The sequence below is a fragment of the Scomber japonicus genome, chromosome 23 (genome assembly GCF_027409825.1).
Source record: "Scomber japonicus isolate fScoJap1 chromosome 23, fScoJap1.pri, whole genome shotgun sequence".
Taxonomy (NCBI): Eukaryota; Metazoa; Chordata; class Actinopteri; order Scombriformes; family Scombridae; genus Scomber; species Scomber japonicus.
Genome location: NC_070600.1, coordinates 24209919 through 24232418, shown reverse-complemented (window position 1 = coordinate 24232418; position 22500 = coordinate 24209919). Strand labels below are relative to the sequence as shown.

The 22500-nt window shown below is 45.3% G+C and overlaps 1 protein-coding gene across 1 annotated transcript in view; it reads left to right on the top strand.

Annotated features, from left to right (window-relative positions):
* ptprb (protein tyrosine phosphatase receptor type b) overlaps positions 1-22500 on the top strand; it is a 36475-nt gene that overhangs the window by 10581 nt on the left and 3394 nt on the right. The window contains 21 exon segments of the mRNA XM_053313828.1: positions 2673-2810; positions 3231-3371; positions 3544-3804; positions 6100-6372; positions 8085-8201; positions 8304-8450; positions 8588-8705; positions 9678-9823; positions 13795-14061; positions 14767-14825; positions 15429-15633; positions 15736-15833; positions 15923-16088; positions 16785-16924; positions 17886-18031; positions 19247-19518; positions 20810-20832; positions 20834-20869; positions 20871-20987; positions 21904-22021; positions 22024-22053. Coding sequence (XP_053169803.1) covers positions 2673-2810; positions 3231-3371; positions 3544-3804; positions 6100-6372; positions 8085-8201; positions 8304-8450; positions 8588-8705; positions 9678-9823; positions 13795-14061; positions 14767-14825; positions 15429-15633; positions 15736-15833; positions 15923-16088; positions 16785-16924; positions 17886-18031; positions 19247-19518; positions 20810-20832; positions 20834-20869; positions 20871-20987; positions 21904-22021; positions 22024-22053 — 3018 coding nt within the window.

Below are 22500 nucleotides of genomic sequence, written 5' to 3'. Positions count from 1 at the left end.
AAGAAGTCGGGGAGGGAGGGAGGAAGGAAGGAAGGAGAGAGAAAGGAAAGAAGGAAGGAAGGAAGGACGGAGGAAAGAAGGAGGGAGGGAGAAAGGAAGGAAGGAAGGAGGGACGAAGGAAGGTAGGAGGGAGAAAGGAAAAGAGGAGGGAAGGCAAGAAGGAGGGAGGAAGGAAGGAGAGGAGGGAAGAAGGAAGGTAGGAGAGAGAAAGGAAAGAAGGAAGGAAGGAAGGACGGAGGAAAGAAGGAGGGAGGGAGAAAGGAAGGAAGGAAAGACGGGAGTTAAACAAGCCGTTCAAAAGTCCAGTAGCTCTCTTACTTTCCATCAGCGCGGTAGGTTTACTGCAGGAGGCCACTTCAAAGCATAGCGCTACAGCTAGAGGCTTTCCCCATTCTTCCATCTTTCCTTCCTGTCTTCTTTTCTTACCTTCCTTCTTTCTTTCCTTCAATCTGTCCTTCCTCCATTTCTTCCCTCCTTCCTTCTTTCCTTCCCTCCATCTTTTAATGATCCGGCCCACATGGGATCAAATTAGGCTTTGTGTGGCCCTTAAATGAAAATGAGTTTGACTCCCCTGATCCCACAGTATCTGTAGATGAGTTTGTAAATGTCCAAAACCACTGAGGGACCAAACAGTGATGGTAGGGACGGATTTACTGCCGTCAGATGTAAAAATAGGTCAAGTTTGAGTCTGAACAGTGTGTAAAGGTTAAATGGGACTGAAGGAGAAACCCTGTTGTGCGTCTTCCTCAGAGTCAGATCAGACCTTGTGAGTTCAGTATAAAGATTTCAACGTGTGGGACTGCTCCTTTAAAGTCATTTATCTGTGCTGAACATGAGCTTCAGCAGGAAAAAGGATCCATCGCGTCAATCTGTGGCCTTGTCATCAAAGTCTGAACACTGTGGGAGTCCTGTTCACACACACACACACACACACACACACACACACACACACACACACACACACACACACACACACACACACACACACACACACACACACTAAAAAACACTCCTGCTCCCAAGTTTCCCACAATGTCTCTCTCTCTCTGTGTCTCTCTCTCTGTCTCTCTCTCTCTCTCCCTCTCTCTGTCTGTCTGTCTCTCTCTCTCTCTATCTCTGTCTCCCTCTCTCTGTCTCTCTCTCTCTCTCCGTCTCTCTCTCTCTCTCTGTCTCTCTCTCTGTCTCTCTGTCTCTGTGTCTCTCTCTCTCTCTCTCTCTCTCTGTCTCTCTCTCTCTCTCTCTCTCTCTCTCTCCTTACCCCCCCCCCCCCCTCTCTCTCAGCGGTCTAACAGGGTCATGAGTGTGTTTGTGTCTCCGTGTCGCCACCGGTGCTTGAAGCTCAGGTTTAAACAATATTATCAGACTGTAACATCTCTGCTTCTCTGCTCCGAGACAAACAAACACTGTCTGGTCTGCCGCCGTGTCCACGCTCATGTCTCTGCAGCCATGTTCACTCTCATGTCTCTGCCGCCATGTTCACTCTCATGTCTCTGCAGCCATGTTCACTCTCATGTCTCTGCAGCCATGTTCACTCTCACGTCTCTGCAGCCATGTTCACTCTCATGTCTCTGCCGCCATGTTCACTCTCATGTCTCTGCCGCCGTGTTCACTCTCATGTCTCTGCCGCCATGTTCACTCTCATGTCTCTGCAGCCATGTTCACTCTCATGTCTCTGCAGCCATGTTCACTCTCATGTCCCTGCCGCCATGTTCACTCTCATGTCTCTGCAGCCATGTTCACTCTCATGTCTCTGCCGCCATGTTCACTCTCATGTCTCTGCAACCATGTTCACGCTCATGTCTCTGCAGCCATGTTCACTCTCATGTCTCTGCCGCCATGTTCACTCTCATGTCTCTGCCGCCATGTTCACTCTCATGTCTCTGCCGCCATGTTCACTCTCATGTCTCTGCAGCCATGTTCACTCTCATGTCTCTGCAGCCGCCATGTTCACTCTCATGTCTCTGCCGCCATGTTCACTCTCATGTCTCTGCAGCCATCATGTTCACTCTCACGTCTCTGCAGCCATGTTCACTCTCATGTCTCTGCAGCCATGTTCACTCTCACGTCTCTGCAGCCATGTTCACTCTCATGTCTCTGCCGCCATCATGTTCACTCTCATGTCTCTGCCGCCATCATGTTCACTCTCATGTCTCTGCAGCCATGTCCACTCTCATGTCTCTGCCGCCATGTTCACTCTCATGTCTCTGCAGCCGTGTTCACTCTCATGTCTCTGCAGCCGTGTTCACTCTCATGTCTCTGCAGCCATGTTCACTCTCATGTCTCTGCAGCCATGTTCACTCTCATGTCTCTGCAGCCATGTTCACTCTCATGTCTCTGCAGCCATGTTCACTCTCATGTCTCTGCAGCCATGTTCACTCTCATGTCTCTGCCGCCATCATGGTCACCCAGGTCTAAAGCCGGAGAGTAAACACAGAGCTAAAATGGAGAGAATATTGGACAGAAACATGATGAACTAATGAATGATGATGTTGATCAGTAACTGCTGGATGTGGAAAAGTAAAAGATTGATCAGAGTTTTTAATGTTCTCCTTTCAGCCTCACAGGAAACTCCTCTGTGGCTTTAACACATCAGCTCCGTGGGCCTCATGCTTTGCTCTGCAGTAGTTCAGTGAACAGACAGACTGACGGTGTTTCTGTGTGTTTCCTATCAGGACCGTCAGCAGCGAGCGGCCTGGCGGTGACCTCCAGGACCTGCAGCAGCCTGGGTGTTTCCTGGCAGGCCGGCCCCGGCAGGACGCAGCGCTTCAGGCTGCAGCTGTGGGAACGTCCTCAGAGTCCGGATCAATCAGGTACTCCAACAGGAAGCACTGCTGTCAGTCAGGAGAGCAGCCTAACCTAAAGACTAAATGTAACTCAAATCAATCTTTACTGAGGACTTTCTGTTCATGTGACCTTTCATTTCACCTCCCTTCTTCTTCTTCTTCTTCTTCTTCTTCTTCTTCTTCTTCTTCTTCTTCTTTTCCTTCTTCTCCTTCTTCTTCTTCTTCTTCTCCTCCTCCTTCTTCTTCTTCTTCTTCTTCTTCTTCTTCTTCTTCTTCTTCTTCCTTCTTTTCCTTCTTCTTCTTTTCCTTCTTCTTCTTCTTTTCCTTCTTCTTCTTTTCCTTCTTCTTCTCCTCCTTCTTCTTCTTCTTCTTCTTTTCCTTCTTCTTCTTCTTCTTCTTCTTCTCCTCCTTCTTCTTCTTCTTCTTCTTTTTCTTCTGTGTCTGCAGGTTTGCTGATGAACGAGACGCTGGAGAGCACAGCGACGCAACACACGCTCAACCACCTGACGCCTGGACGGATGTACAACGTTACCATGGTGACGGAGGCCGGCGGTCTGCAGAACAGCAAGACGATCGAGGCTCAGACAGGTAGAGGAAGGAAGGAAAGAAGGAAGGAAGGAAGGAAAGAAGGAGGGAAGGAGGGAAGGATGAGAGGAGGAGAGGAGGAGAAGGAGGGAAGGATGGAAGGAAGGAAGGAAAGAAGGAAGGATGAGAGGAGGAAAGGAGGGAAATGTTAATATCTGAATCTCTCTGTCTATAGTCCCAGCAACCGTTTCCAACCTCACCACCGACTACGACAACAGCACAAGCCTGCGGTTGTCGTGGCAACAGCCCGAAGGTGACCTGGACGCGCTCGTCGTCACCCTCTCGTCCAACGACTCGAGCCGGCGGGAGACGAACCTTCCCCCGAACGCCACCCATGTCACAGTAGATCAGCTGACTCCAGGCTCGGCCTATCAGGTCGCTGTGATGTCAAAGAGCGGCGAGCTGACAAAGCAAACAGAAATCACTGCTAGGACAGGTGAGGAGATGATGATGATGATGAAGATGAAGATGATGATGATGATGATGATGATGGTGGTGGTAGTGATGATGAAGATGGTGGTAGTGATGGTGATGATGATGGTGATGATGATGATGATGATGATGATGGTGATGATGATGATGATGATGGTGGTGGTAGTGATGATGAAGATGGTGGTAGTGATGGTGATGATGATGGTGATGGTGATGATGATGATTGTGGTGATTTTGTGATGATGATGATGATGATGATGATGGTAGTGACGATGATGACGGTGATGGTGGTGATGATGATGGTGGTGATGATGGTGATGAAGATGGTGGTGGTGGTAGTGATGAAGATGATGATGTGATGATGGTGATGATAGTGATGATTATGACGGTGATGATGATGGTAGTAGTGATGAAGGTGATGATGGTGATGATGGTGGTGATGACGATGATGGTGATGATGATGGTGGTGGTGGTGGTGGTGGTGATGATGGTGGTGGTGATGATAGTGATGATGATGATGATGGTGATGGTGATGATAGTGATGATGATGATGATGGTGATGATAGTGATGATGATAATGATGATGATGATGGTGATGGTGATGGTGATGATGATGATGATGATGATGATGGTGGTGATGATGGTGGTGGTGGTGGTGGTAGTGATGATGATGATGATGGTGGTGGTGATGGTGGTAGTGATGATGATGATGGTGATGATGATGATAATGGTGGTGATGGTGGTGGTGGTGATGATGGTGAGGGTGTTGATGATGATGATGATGGTGGTGATGATGATGGTGGTGATGATGATGATGATGATGAAGATAGTGGTGATGATGATAATGCTGGTGATGATGATGGTGGTGATGATGATGGTAGTGATGATTATAGTGGTGATGATGATGATGGTGATGATGATGATGATCATGATGATGATGGTGGTGGTGATGGTGGTGATGATGATGATGATGATGGTGATGATGATAATGATGGTGGTACTGATGAAGGTGATGATGATAGTGATGATGGTGATGATGATTATGGCGGTGATGATGATGGTGGTAGTGATGAAGGTGATGATGATGTGATGATGGTGATGGTGATGATGGTGATGATGATCATAATGATGGTGGTGGTGATGAAAGTGATGATGGTGGTGGTGGTGATGATGATGATGGTAGTGATGATGGTGGTGGTGGTGGTGGTGGTGGTGATGATGATGGTGGTGGTGATGATGATGATGATGGTAGTGATGATGGTGGTGGTGGTGATGATGATGACGGTATTGATGATGATGATGATGGTGGTGGTGATGATAGTGATGATGATGATGATGATGGTGGTGATGATGGTGGTGATGGTGGTAGTGATGATGATGGTGGTGATGATGATGGTGGTGATGGTGATGATGATGATAGTGATGATGATGATGATGATGGTGATGATGATGGTGGTGATGGTGATGATGATGATAGTGATGATGATGATGATGGTGGTGATGACGATGATGATGATGATGAAGGTGGTGATGGTGACGATGATGATGATAGTGATGGTAGTGGTGATGATGGTGATGATGATGATGGTGATGATGATAATGGTGGTGATGATGGTGATGATGGTGGTGGTGATAGTGATGATGGTGGTGGTAGTGATGATGATGATGGTAGTGACGATGATGATGATGATGAAGGTGGTGATGGTGATGGTGGTGGTGATGATGGTGGTGGTGATGATGGTGATGGTAGTAATGGTGGTGGTGATGGTGATGATGATGGTGGTGATGATGATGGTGATGATGGTAGTGATGATGATGATGGTGGTGATGATGATGATGGTGATGATGATGATGATAGTGATGAGGAGGAGGATGATGATGGTGGTGGTGATGATGGTGATGGTAGTAATGGTGGTGGTGATGGTGATGATGATGGTGGTGATGATGATGGTGATGATGGTAGTGATGATGATGATGGTGGTGATGATAGTGATGTGACGATGATGATGATAGTGGTGATGATGGTGATGATAGTGATGATGATGATGGTGATGATGATGATGATGGTGATGATGATGGTAGTGATGATGGTGATGATGATGGTAGTGATGATGGTGATGATGGTGATGATGATGATGGTGACGATGATGATGATAGTGATGAGGAGGAGGATGATGATGGTGGTGATGATGAGGATGATGAGGTTGACGGTGATGATGATGATGATGCTCAGTAGCAGTGTTATTTCTTTCCTTTCTTCATCTTCCCTCTGTCTCTCTCTCTCTTTGTCTCCTCTCAGCTCCGGAGGCAGCCTCTCTCCTCTCCTTGTCCCCTTCCTCCCCCCTCGGTGGTCTCCTCCTCTCTTGGTCGCCCCCCCCCGCTGGGAACTGGGAGAGCTACAAGCTGCTTCTGTTTGACGGCTCCCAGCAGTTAGTCAGCACCACTCTGGGCCGAGAAGCTGTGAACTTTAGCTTTCCTGGGACGGGACTAACGCCTGGGAGGCTGTACAGAGCCGTGCTGACAGTGGAGAGCGGAGGACTGACGGCTGAGAGCAGCTGTGAGGGATCAACAGGTAAGACCACTGTAGAAATACATCAGAGTACATGATACTACTACTACTACTACTACTTATAATACAACTTAATTTTGCACTTGCATTTCGCACTTGTACTTTACTCAGAGCAACATTCTTGTGCAATATTCTCAAGCACTTTATTCAGCGAGGCGGCTGTGGGCAGGAGGTAGAGCGATCGTCCTCCAATTGGAAGATTGGTGGTTCGATTCCCGGCTCCTCCAGTCCACATGTCGATGTGTCCTTGGGCAAGACACTTAACCCCAAATTGCCCAAATTGCTCCCGTTGCTGTGCCTGTGCTGTGCCAACGGTGTGTGAATGTGAATGAATGGTTAGATCCCTCTGATGAGCAGGTTGGCACCCTGCGTGGTAGCTCCTGCCATCAGTGTATGAATGTGTGTGAAAGGGTAATATGACATGTGATGTAAAGCGCTTTGAGTGGTCGCACAGACTATGTGCGGACTGTACTATATAAGTACAGTCCATTTACCATTTAGCTGTTTCTTACTCAGCTGTATTTAATATCGTATTGTATAGTACTGTATTTTATTTCCTCTCTGGTCATTTGTCGCTTGCTCTGATGATGTTGTGTGGGAGCAAATGTCGAAGCGAGCTGACAAAGCAAACAGAAATCACGGCTAGGACAGGTGAGGAGATGATGATGATGATGATGATGAAGATGAAGATGGTGGTGGTGATGATGGTGATGAATTACTGTTTGTTTATGTGAGGTTGGGCTTGTAGAAACTGAATTGCCCCTCGGGGATAAATAAAGCTGAATCTGAATCTAATACTAATAATGATGATGATAATAATAATAACTCTAAGTTACAAAGTTTTTCACAGGGCAGCATAATAGAGAAGTGATAGAAGCTCAATCAATCAATCAATCTTTATTTGTATAGCGCCAAATCACAACAAAGTTATCTCAAGGCTCTTTACACATAGAGCAGGTTCTAACCCGAACTCTTCAGGTTTTAACTTTAAAGAGACCTTAAACATTCCCACATGAGACACAGTGGAGAGAAAAAACTCTCTTTTAACAGGAAGAACCCTCAGGCAGAGGTTTCTTCCTGTTAAAAGGGAGTTTTATTTTTATTTTTATATACTATCACAACATTCAAACGGATACATACATACAGAAAAATATAGAAAAATATAGAAGAAATGTATGTTACAGCAGAAATATAACAGAAAATATGCTGCATATCACTATTACCATACAGATACTTACTATATATACATCAATATATGACAGAAAAATAGCAGAAATACAATATAGGAGCTAAAAACAAACATACATATATACTACTCCTGATATACAGAACATAGATTACAGAAACATAACAAAGGAAATATCAAGATATCAAGGAAATATGAATCAAGGTCACTTTATTAATACCTGAAGGTAGATTTGGTTGCAGTTTCAAGAGAGGGCATCACAACATTCAAACGGATACATACATGCAAACTTCATTGACAGCAGGAATATATATATATATGTTATTTTTTAAATAGTAGATAGATAGTTGAAGAAATTGACAACATTGATTTAACAGAAACACATGACAGAGTTTGTTTTATATGATTAAATATTACTAACATTAGAAAAAATACAATAAAACAACAATACAATAAAATATAAGTGCATAAAATGAAGTAAACTATGTATTACTGGATAAAGAGTCATATAAATGTTTTCTCTGTGCAGTTCCTGCTCCGGTGTCGGACCTTCACATTCGACACTCGGACGAGACTTCTCTGAGCGCCATGTGGAACCACGCTCCCTCTGGGTCACGTGACGACTACTTCCTGACAATTCGCCATGGTAACCATTCTTCAGACCACCTTAATTGGACTTAAATATTACTTTAAGTCTGTGATATCATTTTTTAATCGTTATATAATTTCTGCCTCCTGTATCTGTCAGGTAACGTCACCGTGGATACCAGGGAGGTGGAGGCCAACATGAGGGAGTGCACGTTCAACGTTCTCACACCTGGGACGCAGTACACCATCACCGTGACGACCAGGAGCGGGAAACTGAACACCTCTGTGTCATTGGAGGGAAGGACAGGTGAGGTCTTTATTGATTTACTGAACTTTAAAAACAGTTGGAAACACTTTAAAAGGGAGTGTGTATTTTGTATTCACTGATATTAAAGCAATGTCCTCACATGTATAGTAACACAGTCCAGTATGTGTGTGTTTCAGTCCCCATGGCGTTGAGTAGCATCACTCTGAGGAGCTCTGACGTTGACAGTCTGCAGGCGTCGTGGGAAAAACCACCAGGAGACGTGGACTCGTACACGTTGACCCTGCTGCAGGACAGGTGTGTGTGTGTGTGTGTGTGTGTGTGTGTGTGTGTGTGTGTGTGTGTGTGTGTGTGTGTGTGTGTGTGTGTGTGTGTTTCTAAATCAGGGATTTTTAAGGAACAGCAAGATTTTAGGAGCTTTGTCGTCCTGTTTTATTCTCTAGAGTCAGATAAACAGAAACAGAGCCTAGTTTCATCTCAGTGCGTCCAGAGCAGAGGCGAGTTCAGGATGTGATTAGCCTAGCTTAGCACAAAGACTGGAAGCAGGTGCAAACTGCTAGCCTATAGCTTTGAAGTAAAAAAGTAGTAAAAACAGTTTTACGATAGAGTTGATGTAGTAGCTTTTTCTTGAGCTTGACACAATCTTCATCAGCAGATTAACTTTTCCAGCTATCATGAAAATGGAAATATGAAAATAGATGTATAAATGTTTTTTTAAGAGCACCTTAGGATTGTGAGATATGATTAAAAGCACCAGAAAAGCTGCTAAGAGGCCCTCGTTAAAAACTCATGCATTTTATAGATGTAAGAGAGAAACTATTTTTTTTACTGCTGATAAGTGATCAGGTTGTAGAATAATTTAAAAACTGAGATCTGCTTCTACAACACATAACTGGTAGCTACCACAGAAAAAACTGTGCTAACGCATCCAAGTAGAAGCAGCCTTCAGGTATTAGCTCTCCAGTTAGCTACCCATCAGGTCGGCTGGTGGCTAGCTACCTAAACAAACCAGCTATCACAGTTTCTGGCTACAGTAGTTTGGTTTTTTGGGGGGGTTGAGATGTCTAACCACCTCCGTCAACCACCACACATTTCACTCACTGCAGTTCACTTAACGGCCACCGGTGTCACTACTGAGAAGGAATTTCTGATTCTTACACAGAGAGCCTTTAAAGTTGCATTTTTTTTTTAAGGTCCACTTTTGTCGCTGGAAAATAGTAAAAAAAATAACAAGAGGAAATGACACTAAACGTTTCTCGTGTTTCACAGTGTCGTGGTTCAGAACTACAGCGTTCCAGCTGGTTCTTCTTCTCTGCTGATGGAGGGTTTGACACCCGGCGCCCTCTACAGGCTGCAGGCCGCCACTGTCAGCGGAGGAGTTCAGTCTCAAACAACCAGCCTGCAGGGACGCACAGGTGAGTCAATCCAACTTATAATCATGTTTAAACTTTTCTCTGACCTGATTTATGGTAACACAGTGTTCAGTATTAGATTATAGACGTTATGAAATGAATAATAATATGAATAAATCGTGTTAAATATATTAAGTTTACAAATAATTTGAAATAAACCCGGTGCTAGTATGAAATAAAACAGTTTACAATCTTTCCTTTAAACCAAATTCACATCAGTCAGTTGAAGTCCTTCTTATCCTCGTTAACAGACTTCATTGTTTAATTGATGAAAAGATTAAAAACTGAATTTCTCACAATGACAGTATTATTAAGTATTAGTAGTGGAAGTTTGTTTTCACCACTCGAGACTCGAACTGCGATTGTTTTTATTGTTTAAGACTTCAGAAAAAAAAAATGTGAAGAGTTCATAACATACAAACACACACTGTTATATAAGACTGTTTGACTGCCGGTCATTCAGGCTCGTACTGTTTAGACACAATATTCCCATGAAACATTGGTGTTATTTCCCCTCCAACACATTCAGCTGCTGTTAACCGGAAAAACTCTCTGACCCCTTTCCAACAAGCCAAAGTCCTCCAACAAAACAAGAGCGCTACAAAAGTTATTATTGAGAATCATTGTGAATAAATAGTTTATTTTTATTAGCATTGTCATTTTGATTATGGCTCGTCTTCCTGTCACCAACATGTGTGATGAAAACATTCCTCCGTTATCATCTTTGGCAGCGCTGTAGAGATCTTAACCCTTCACTTACTGTTCAGGTCAAATTTGGTCCGTTTTAACATTTAACAGCTTGTAAAAACACACTAAATGTCTTTTATTTTGAAATTTGACTTTTCCTAAAGTGGCCCAAAATGCCCAAATGCCCAAATTTGACCCATTTTAATATTTAACAGCTTGTAAAAACACCCTAAATGTCTTTTATTTTGAAATTTGACTTTTCCTAAAGTGGCCCAAAATGCCCAAATGCCCAAATTTGACCCGTTTTAATATTTAACAGCTTGTAAAAACACACTAAATGTCTTTTATTTTGAAATTTGACTTTCCCTAAAGTGGCCCAAAATGCCCAAATGTTATTATTATTTTTTTTTTAAGTATTTTGTTGGGGCTTTTTGCCTTTTAATGTACAGGTTTAGTAGAGAGAGACAGGAAACTGGAGGCAGAGAGGGGGCATAGGGCTGCCTGTCATTTCTCTTCTCCTGAGCTTATGATTGAGCTCTTTTAAAGCACTTTACATTTTAATCTTTCATTTGCACTCTATGTCCTTTTAATGATTTTAAAGCTAATTTATAATTTTATGCTGCAATCTTATATTTAATGCTCAATTCTAGCATTTCATCTATGTCTTTCTGTTTTTCTGTACTTTGTTTTTATTGGGGGGGGGGGTGTTAATTGTATGTTTTAATGTTTCTGTTTTATATAAAGCACATTGAGTTGCCATTGTGTATGAAATGCGCTATATAAATAAAACTGCCTTGCCTTGGTGCAGGATTTGAACCGGGGTCGCCTGCAGCAAGGACTGTAGCCTCAACACATGGGCGGGTGCTCTACCCATTGAGCTAAACACCACCATTATTATAAAATATTTTAAATGTTATACTTTTGTATATAGGTGCTACAAACGTTTGTCCATTGAGGCACATCTGTGGTTCAATTTAATATAGACATGTATGAGTGGAACAGACTGTGAGGGTTAATATGTGATGGTGTTAATGTGCCCTGAGGTATAAAACACATTCATTATAGTAATATTAGCCGGTTGTTACTTTGCATTACATAGAAGTTTTCTGGTGTGAAATCCATCATTTTTGATCAACAATATATTCAAGATTATATATAAATGTTTAGTATTTTGTGACAACCTAGACTGCTGGACATTTGATTGATTTATGGATGTATGGACCAACCCAGACCGATGTGGAGTTCTTGTGGTTGAGCTCAACTGAAAAGATAAGGTATTAGAGTTATTAATATTTAAAGGTTGAGTCGAGTGTAAGGTCTCCACTATATGTGTGTGTGTGTGTGTGTGTGTGTGTGCGCGTGTGTGTGTGTGTTGTGATAACATCAGAGAGTTTTTAGAACAATGGAAGAAATGCCAAAAAGGAGCGCTGGAATGTTCCACACACACAAAGACACTCCCAATGCCCTGCTCAAAGGCTTCCTGCACACACACACACACACACACACACACACACACACACACACACACACACACACACACACACACACACACACACACACACACACACACACACACTTTCCTGCTCTGAGCACCTATTGTGTTCCCACATAAAATCCCGGTTATTTTCAGGATAGACTGTGTGTGTGTGTGTGTGTGTGTGTGTGTGTGTGTGTGTGTGTGTGTGTGTGTGTGTGTGTCTGTGTGTGTGTGTGTGTGTGTGTGTGTGTGTGTGTGTGTGTGTGTGTATGTGTGTGTGAGTCTGGGTTCTGCCAACCAATCAGCACTCAGTTTGGCAAAAACAAACACAAATCCCGCCTCTAACCCCCTCTGATAACCTTTCATGACTGCTGGCGCCATCTAGTGCCAGAAGTATGAACCTCACCTTTATAATCAGACCTTCGCTGATATGATCCTCGTCTGTGACCTTTTGCTGCAGCCAGTTCTTTAACAACACAAGAAAAACTACTCAGGCCATGCAGACGTGGGTGGAGGCAGTTCATACAGCTCCTCAGCACCGTCAGCAGAGACTCAAACCACGATCAATCAGTCAGTCAATCAAAGCACTGAAGGACTTGATCACATCTCTCCCACATATTCCACTTCACTTCACAATAAAAGTATCAGAGGAAACTTTCACTAAAATGTAAAAGTAGTTTTGAACAATGTATTAACAGTTAAGACGGTTATATCAAACTACACAAATACTGAATTTGTATAAGGCAAGGCAGTTTTATATATATAGCGCATTTCATACACAATGGCAATTAAAAACTGTAGTACCGTTAGAGGTACTTGTACTTTACTGTAGTACAGTTAGAGGTACTTGTACTTTACTGTAGTACAGTTTGATGTACTTGTACTTTGCTGTAGTACAGTTTGAGGTACTTGTACTTTACTGTAGTACAGTTTGATGTACTTGTACTTTACTGTAGTACAGTTTAAGGTACTTGTACTTTACTGTAGTACAGTTTAAGGTACTTGTACTTTACTGTAGTATAGTTTGATGTACTTGTACTTTACTGTAGTACAGTTTGAGGTACTTGTACTTTACTATAGTACAGTTTGAGGTACTAGTACTTTACTGTAGTACAGTTTGAGGTACTTGTACTTTACTGTAGTATAGTTTGAGGTACTTTACTGTAGTACAGTTTGAGGTACTTGTACTTTACTATAGTACAGTTTGAGGTACTTGTACTTTACTGTAGTATAGTTTGAGGTTCTTGTACTTTACTGTAGTACAGTTTGAGGTATTTGTACTTTACTGTAGTACAGTTTGAGGTACTTGTACTTTACTGTAGTACAGTTTGAGGTATTTGTACTTTACTGTAGTACAGTTTGAGGTACTTGTACTTTACTGTAGTACAGTTTGAGGTACTTGTACTTTACTGTAGTACAGTTTTAGGTACTTTACTGTAGTACAGTTTTAGGTACTTTACTGTAGTACAGTTTGAGGTACTTGTACTTTACTGTAGTACAGTTAGAGGTACTTGTACTTTACTTTAGTACAGTTAGAGGTACTGGTACTTTACTGTAGTATTTCCATGTGATGCTACTTTCTACTCCACTACATTTACGCTGGTTATTTAATTTAGTAGGCCTACAGTTTTTTTGCTTTCTTCGTCAGATAGATTAAACAACTAGTGCCGAGTATTTTCATATAATTTACACATAAACTAGTTAGCTTCAAAATAATTGAATAGAAAAAGCTTAGTTGTCCCAAATGAGTCAAAGTCCCACATTACCCTTTTTACTAACTTAAATAACCACTGTCATATCTTACTTACAGTCCCAGCGCCGGTCTCCGAGGTAACGGTTGCTAACGGCGGCCGGTCGGACGCGCTGCAGGTGTCATGGCGTCCAGCAGGGGGCGTGGTTGACAGCTACCAGGTTCGTCTTCAGGACGGGAGTCGGACCGTGCACTCGCTGGTGGTGTCCCACTCCTCCCTGCCCGAGTGCTCCTTCAGCTCGCTGGTCGCTGGGCATCTCTACACGGTCGCCATAGAAACGAGGAGCGCTGACATGGAGAACACCGTCACGGTTCAAGCACGGACACGTAAGTTATGAGACCTGAAAATACGTTTAATTTGATTTAAGTTCACAGCTAAACAAACAGTTAGTAGTACTGTTAGAGGTACTTGTACTTTACTGTAGTACAGTTTGAGTTACTTGTACTTTACTGTAGTACAGTTAGAGGTACTTGTACTTTACTGTAGTACTGTTAGAAGTACTTGTACTTTACTGTAGTACAGTTAGAGGTACTTGTACTTTACTGTAGTACAGTTTGAGGTACTTGTACTTTACTGTCATACAGTTTGAAATAATAGTACTTTACTGTAGTATAGTTTGAGGTAATTTTACTTTACTGTCATATAGTTAGAGGTACTTGTATTTTACTGTAGTACAGTTTGAGGTACTAGTACTTTACTGTAGTACAATTTGAGGTACTTGTACTTTACTGTAGTACAATTTGAGGTACTTGTACTCTACTGTAGTACAGTTAGAGGTACTAGTACTTTACTGTAGTACAGTTTGAGGTACTTGTACTATACTGTAGTATTAGATGTATGTGATGCAACTTTTTACTCCACTACATTTATTTATCAGCTTTAGTTACTTTTCAGATGCAGATTTGACTCTATGGATAATATAACAAGCTTTTAAAATACAACACATTGTTAAAGATGAAACCAGAAAGCAGTGTTTGTGAGTTTTAATATTATTTTATACATAATTAATTGTTGTTACGTCTGTTTTGTAGAACCTGCTACTGTGCAAAACCCAACAGCGGTTCACTCTGCAAAGGACGGCTTCCTCAAGGTGTGTATGTCTCAGGACTGACTTCTTAACCCTCCTGTTGTCCTTGAGTCAAGGAAGGAAGGGAGGAATAAGGAAGGAAAGGAGGGAGGAAGGAAGGAAGGAAGGAAGGAAGGAAGGAAGGAAGGAGAGAAGGAAAGAAGGCCACATGAAAGAATGAAGGGAGGAAAGAAGGCGGAAAGGAGGGAGGGAGGAAAGGAAAGAAGGAAGGAAGGACAGAGGAAAGAATGAAAGGAGGAAGGTAGGGGGGAGGAAAGAAGGAGGGCAGGAAGGAAAGGAAGGAAGAAGGAAGGAAAGGAGTAAGAAGGAAGGAAAGAGTGATGTGCTGTGCTGGGTTTAGTTGGAGTGAGAACCCTGGCAGCTGAGTTTTGGACGTGTTGGAGCCTGTCCAACGTTTTATTGGGGACCCCCCTAACCCAAGATGGCATTACAGTAGTCCAGACGTGAGGTGATGAATGCATGAATGAGAGTCAGAGAGTGAAGGACGGAGTGTGGAAATGAAATACACCAGAAAATATGAACATTTAAGAAGCTGGAATCAGAGAACAGTCAGGTATGATGAATCTTAGCAGCGGTGGTGTTAACAGTGTCGTGTTGTATGTTCAGGTGAGCTGGAGTCATGCACCTGGATATCTGGACCGCTATGTGGTTCTGATCCGTTACAACCACAGCGTCCTGCAGAACAAGAGCGTCTCCGGCAGATACAACGAGTGCACCTTCTCGTCCCTGACACCGGGGAGACTCTACACCGTCACCGTGGAAACATGGAGCGGAGACTATGTCAGCAGGGTGTCCACCGACGGACGCACATGTGAGTCAGAAACCAGAGAAACCGGAGCGGTGAAAGTGATGTTTGGTTGTGTTTTAGATTTTTTTATTGATGATTTTGACTCAAAGTCGTGTTTTCCTTCAGTTCCAGCAGCGGTGAGCAATCTGTCGCTAGGCAACGCAGGAACAGGTGATCTGACTGTGACCTGGAGTCCTGCCCCTGGAGATGTGGACCACTATGAGGTATGTCTTTTAAATGTTACATGATACTGTTCACATGTTTAAATGAGGTTTTAATCCTGTTGGTTAATGATGTCACCGTTTGTCTCCAGGTCACTCTGCTCTTCAACGACACTCGGGTTTATCCTCCGGTCACGTTGGGCAGCGAGCTGCGTCATCACCGGCTGACCTCACTGACACCTGGGCGGCTTTATAAGATCGTGGTGTCGACGTTCAGCGGTCCGAACCAGCAATCTCAGTTCATCGAGGGACGGACAGGTAGGACGACTGATGATTATCCTTCTTCTTCAAGTTCAATACTTTGCAAAAGGTCCAGTTGTAGTTGTTAGGGAATGTTCCATCATTAATAAGCACTGGGTCAAACTAGGCTTTGCGGTCATAGCAAGGCCTCACCAAATGATAGGTTTAGACACTGTCTCCCCTTGAGATAGTGGTAAGCAGTGAGTCTGCTCTTTTTGGGGAAAACAAGAGGCTTTCTGATAGTGTTGCTATAGCGACCGAGGTCAGATATGTGTTTGACTGTTTTCCCTGGATGGGGTAGAGGCAACTGGAGTCAGAGGTTTGATATAGTGTTGGATTTAGGTCAAAGGTCCTGAGTGAGGTCTAAGCAATGTTTTGTCTATAGACCAGTAGACTAAATTCTGTATATTGTAGATGTGTTGGATCTGACCATATTTGGGCATGGCTCAACCTGTGGCATTATCTGTGTGGTTTAAAGTCTATCTGTGTAGTTGAAGTCTATCCCCGGAGGAGAGAAACTTCAGAATTGAAGTAAGCATCAGGACGTAACATGTACTGATCATTCATTCACTTCTCCTTCATGAAGTAAATAAACCTTTTCAATACAAGACATCCTGGACTCCTGTCTACTCTCTCCATTGACGTATGGGCTGCATAATTAAAATCTTCTGTCAGTAGTGACCCAAGATTCTCCTCCACCTGTTTTCTGTCCAGTTCCCAGTGTGGTTAGAAACCTCCACCTGGCTCCCCGGAAGCCTCTACCTGGCCTAACAGACTCTGTGGGGGGGCTGGTGGTCTCCTGGACACCCGGAGACGGAGACCTGGACATGTACATCGTCTCACTGTCCTCTACGGTACAACTCACTGTACAGATCAGGTTCACACTGAGCTGCAGCAAAAATATATTATTTATATATCTCGTATCGTCCTCCCGGGTCAAATTAACCCTTTCTTCCTTCCTTCTGTCCTTGCTTCCCCATCACTCCTTCTTTCCTTCCCTCCCTCCTTCTTTCCTTCCTTCCCTCCCTCCCTTCTTCTTTCCTTCGTCCTTCCTCCTTTCCTTCCTTCATTCCTCCCTCCTTTCATTCCTTCTTCCTCACTTCCTTCCTTCATTCCTCCCTCCTTTCATTCCTTCTTCCTCCCTTCCTTCCTTCCTTCATTCCTCCCTCCTTTCATTCCTTCTTCCTCCCTTCCTTCCTTCCTTCATTCCTCCCTCCTTTCCTTCCTTCTTTCCTCCCTCCTTTCATTCCTTCTTCCTCCCTTCCTTCCTTCATTCCTCCCTCCTTTCATTCCTTCTTCCTCCCTTCCTTCCTTCCTTCATTCCTCCCTCCTTTCCTTCCTTCTTTCCTCCCTCCTTTCATTCCTTCTTCCTCCCTTCCTTCCTTCATTCCTCCCTCCTTTCATTCCTTCTTCCTCCCTTCCTTCTTTCCTTCCCTCCCTCCTTCTTTCCTTCCTTCCCTCCCTCCCTTCTTTTTTCCTTCATCCTTCCTCCTTTCCTTCCTTCATTCCTCCCTCCTTTCATTCCTTCTTCCTCCCTTCCTTCCTTCCTTCCTTCATTCCTCCCTCCTTTCATTCCTTCTTCCTCCCTTTCTTCCTTCATTCCTCCCTCCTTTCATTCCTTCTTTTCTTCCTTCTTCCTCCTAAGATTATTTATTTATTCAGTTGGTTGTAATCTGCAAACTCACCACTAGGGGTCTCTAAATCTGACACACTGGCCCTTTAAATATCTAAGTATATAAATAATACTCAACAATAAGGTATAAAGTGGATTAAACCAAAAATCGATGATGGACTGATATCACTTCCTGTCTCTAGGATGGCGTCGTGACCGAGAATCGCCTCCTCCCCAAACACATCTCCTCTCTAGACTTCCTGGATCTGACCCCAGGCCACGCCTACACCATCACTGTCCAATCACAGAGCGGGAAGCTGAACAACACCAAAAAAGTCACCGGCAGGACGGGTGAGAGACCGGCCGATCTTTCCTTCCTTCCTCCCTCCTTCCTCTCTCCCTCCTCCCTCCCTCCTTTCCTTCCCTCCTTCTTCCTCCCTTCCTTCTTCCCTTCCTCCCTCCCTTCCTTCCCTCCTTCTTCCTCCCTTCCTTCCTCCCTTCCTTCCCTCCTTCCTCCCTTCCTTCCTCCTTTCCTTTCCTCCTTCCTCTCTCCCTCCTTCTTCCTCCCTGCCTCCCTCCTTTCCTTCCCTCCTTCTTCCTCCCTTCCTTCCCTCCTTCTTCCTTCCTCCCTTCCTTCCTCCTTTCCTTTCCTCCTTCCTCCTTCCTCCCTTCCTTCCCTCCTTCTTCTCTCCCTTCCTTCCTTCCTCCCTCCCTCCCTCCTTTCCTTCCCTCCTTCTTCCTCCCTTCCTTCCTCCCTCCTTTCCTCCTCTCCTTCCTCCCTCCCTCCTTTTCCTTCCATCCTTCTTCCTCCCTTCCTTCCTCCTTTCCTTCCCTCCTTGTTCCTCCCTTCCTTCCTCCTTTCCTTCTCTGCTCCCTCCCTCCCTCCTTTCCTTCCCTCCTTCTTCCTCCCTTCCTTCCTCCTTTCCTTTCCTCCTTCCTCTCTCCCTCCTTCTTCCTCCCTGCCTCCCTCCTTTCCTTCCCTCCTTCTTCCTCCCTTCCTTCCCTCCTTCTTCCTTCCTCCCTTCCTTCCTCCTTTCCTTTCCTCCTTCCTCCCTTCCTTCCTCCTTCTTCTCTCCCTTCCTTCCTTCCTCCCTTCCTTCCTTCCTTTCCTTCCCTCCTTCCTCCCTCCTTCCTCCCTTCCTCCCTTCCTCCCTCCTTCCACCTTCCTCCTTTCCTTCCGTCCTTCTTCCTTTCTCCCTCCCCCCCTCCCTCCTTCCTTTCCTTCCATCCTTCTTCCTCTCTTCCTTCCTCCCTCCTTTCCTTCCCTCCTTCTTCCTCCCTTCCTTCCTCCTTTCCTTCTCTGCTCCCTCCCTCCCTCCTTTCCTTCTCTGCTCCCTCCCTCCCTCCTTTCCTTCCTCCTTCTTCCTCCCTTCCTCCCTCCCTTCCTCCCTCCTTTCCTTCCCTCCTTCTTCCCTCCCTCCTTTCCTTCCATCCTTGTTCCTCCCTTCCTTCCTCCTTTCATCCCTCCTTCTTCCTCCCTTCCTTCCTCCTTTCCTTCCTCCTTCCTCCCTTGACTCGAGGACAACAGGATGCAGCTGTGTGTTAATATTGATTGTGTGTTTTTCAGCCCCGGCAGAGTCACGGCTCTGCAGGCGGATAACGACCACACCACCCACAGCCTCACCGTCACCTGGGAGCGGCCGGTGGTCGAGTACGATGGTTACAGCCTGCAGGTGTTGGACGAGGCCGGCGTCATTCTGGCTAATCAGTCGGTCGCTGTGGAGAGTCGCAGCGAGCGTCTGGGAGGCCTGATTTCTGGGAAGTGGTACCGCATCCGGATGGTGACGCTGAGCGGCGGCGTCCCGTCGCTGGAGGCCACAGCCGAGGGGCAAACACGTGAGTCAATACACAATGTTATACTCAGCATCAGGAGGAATCTGACACTTAGACATGACCTCCTGTTGTCCTCGAGTCAAGGAAGGGAGGGAGGAAAAAAGGAAGGAAAGGAGGGAGAGAGGGAGGAAGGAAGGAAGGAAAGGAGGGAGGGAGGGAGAGAGGGAGAGAGGGAGAAGGAAGGAAGGGAGGTAGGAAGGAAAGAGAGAAGGAGGAAGGAAGGACAGAGGAAAGAAGGAAGGTAAAAGAGGAAGGGAGGAAGGAAGGAAAGAATGACAGGAAAGAAGGAAGGGAGGAAGGAAGGAAAGAAGGACAGAGGAGGGAAGGAAGGAAAGAAGGACAGAGGATAGAAGGAAGGTAGTGGGGAGGAAAGGAAGAGAGAAGGAGGGAGGAAGGACAGATGGAAGGAATGAAAGGAAGAAGGGAGGAAGGAAGGGAGGAAGGGAAGGAAAGGAAGGGAGGAAGAAGGAAGGAAAGGAGGGAGGAAGAAGAAAGGGAGGAAGGAAGGGAAGGAGGAAGGAATGAAGGTAGTGGGGAGGAAAGAAAGAGAGAAGGAGGGAGAAAGGACCGAGGATAGAAGGAAAGAAGGAAGGTATTGGGGAGGAAAGAAAGAGAGAAGGAGGGAGGAAGGACAGAGAAAGAAGGAAGGTGTTGGGGAGGAAAGAAAGAGAGAAGGAGTGAGGAAGGACAAAAGGAAAGAAGGAAGGTAATGGGGAGGAAAGAAAGAGAGAAGGAGGGAGGAAGGACAGAGGAAAGAAGGAAGGTAATGGGGAGGAAAGAAAGAGAGAAGGAGGGAGGAAGGACAGAGGAAAGAAGGAAGGTAATGGGGAGGAAAGAAAGAGAGAAGGAGGGAGGAAGGACAGAGGAAAGAAGGAAGGTAATGGGGAGAAAGAAAGAGAGAAGGAGGGAGGAAGGACAGAGGAAAGAAGGAAGGTAATGGGGAGGAAAGAAAGAGAGAAGGAGGGAGGAAGGACAGAGGAAAGAAGGAAGGTAATGGGGAGGAAAGAAAGAGAGAAGGAGGGAGGAAGGACAGAGGAAAGAAGGAAGGTAATGGGGAGGAAAGAAAGAGAGAAGGAGGGAGGAAGGACAGAGGAAAGAAGGAAGGTAATGGGGAGGAAAGAAAGAGAGACGGAGGGAGGAAGGACAGAGGAAAGGAGGAAAGAAGGAAGGTAATGGGGAGGAAAGAAAGAGAGAAGGAGGGAGGAAGGACAGAGGAAAGAAGGAAGGTAATGGGGAGGAAAGAGAGGGAGGAAGGAGCTCATAACTAACTGACCTGTGTCTCTGTGTCTCTCAGGTCCAGCTGCTGTCAGTAATCTAAACGGTCACCGTGTCCAACACCACGTCTCTGTCCTTCCTCCTGGCTTCCCTCTGACGGCCACGTCGACACCTACCACCTCTCGCTCTACAGAGTCACAGAGGCAACGGCCAATCACAGACAGGACGCTGCAGGTAGCAGGAAGGATCATCACCAGGTGGGCGGAGTTTTAAATAATCACGTGACTCCGATTGAACTAAATAAAAGTAACTCCTCCATTCCTTCCCTCCTTCTTCCTCCTTTCCTTCCTTCTTCCTCCCTTCCTTCCTCCCTCCTGTCCTTCTCTCCTTCCTCCCTCCCTCCTTTCCTTCCCTCCTTCTTCCTCCTTTCCTTTTTTCTCCCTCCTTTCCTTCTCTCCTTCCTCCTCCTTTCCTTCTCTCTTCCTCCCTCCCTTCTTTCCTTCCCTCCTTCTTCCTCCCTTCCTTCCCCTTTCCTTCCTTCTTCCTCCCTTCCTCCCTCCTTTCCTCCTTCCTTCCTCCCTTCCTCCCTCCTTTCCTTCTCTCCTTCTTCCTCCCTTCCTTCCCCTTTCCTTCTCTCCTTCCCTCCTTCTTCCTCCCTCCCTTCCTCCTTTCCTTCTCTCCTTCTTCCTCCCTTCCTCCCTCCTTTCTTCTCTCCTTTCTCCCTCTCTCCTTCCTTCTTCCTCCCTTCTTTCCTCCCTTCCTCCTTCCTTCCTCCCTCCTTTCCTTCCCTCCTTCTTCCTCCTTTCCTTCCTTCTTCCTCCTTTCCTTCCTTCTTCCTCCCTTCCTTCCTCCTGTCCTCCCTCCTTTCCTTCCCTCCTTCCTCTCTCCCTCCTTTCCTTCCCTCCTTCTTCCTCCCTTCCTCCCTCCTTTCCTTCTCTCCTTCTTCCCTCCCTCCTTTCCTTCCCTCCTTCTTCCTCCCTTCCTTCCTCCTTTCCTTCCTTCTTCCTCCCTTCCTTCCTCCCTTCCTCCCTCTGCCTCATTGCTTTGCTGATTCATCTTTAACTACAGCGTTAATGTGGTGTGTGTGTGTGTGTGTGTGTGTGTGTGTGTGTGTGTGTGTGTGTGTGTGTGTGTGTGTGTGTGTGTGTGTGTGTGTGTGTGTGTGTATTGTAGGCTGCTGGTGAGTTAGAGAGCCAGCAGAAGGTGGGTGCAGCTGCAGACGGCTGTGTGTTCTCCGGCCTGCGAGCAGGAAGTCTGTACAGGCTGCAGGTGGTGAGCTGGAGCCGGAGCATGACAGCGACTCGTCTGTACTCGCCAGAACTGGTCAGTCTGAATATCATTATTATCATTATCAATTATAGTCTTCTACTCTTTCTTCATCCTCTTTTCCATTCTCTCCCTCCTCATTCTTGTTTATCTTCCATTTCAACATCTTATTTATTTGTTATCCTGATTGTTTTCTTTCTCAGTCACTTCTTCTTCTTCTTCTTCTTCTTCTTCTTCCATCCCCATGTCATCTCTCATCTTCATTCTTCTTTAACCCTCCTGTCGTCCTCCAGGTCAAGGAAGGAAGGGAGGGAGGAAAGGAGGAAGGTAAGGAGGAAGGAAGGAGGGAGGGAGGAATAAGGATGGAAGGAAGGGAAGGAGGAAGAGGAAGGAAGGTAAAAGGAGGAAGGAAGGGAGGAGGGAGGGAGGGAGGATAAGGATGGAAGGAAGGGAAGGAAAGAAGGAAGGAAGGAAGAAAGGAAGAAGGAAGGAAAGGAAGGCTGG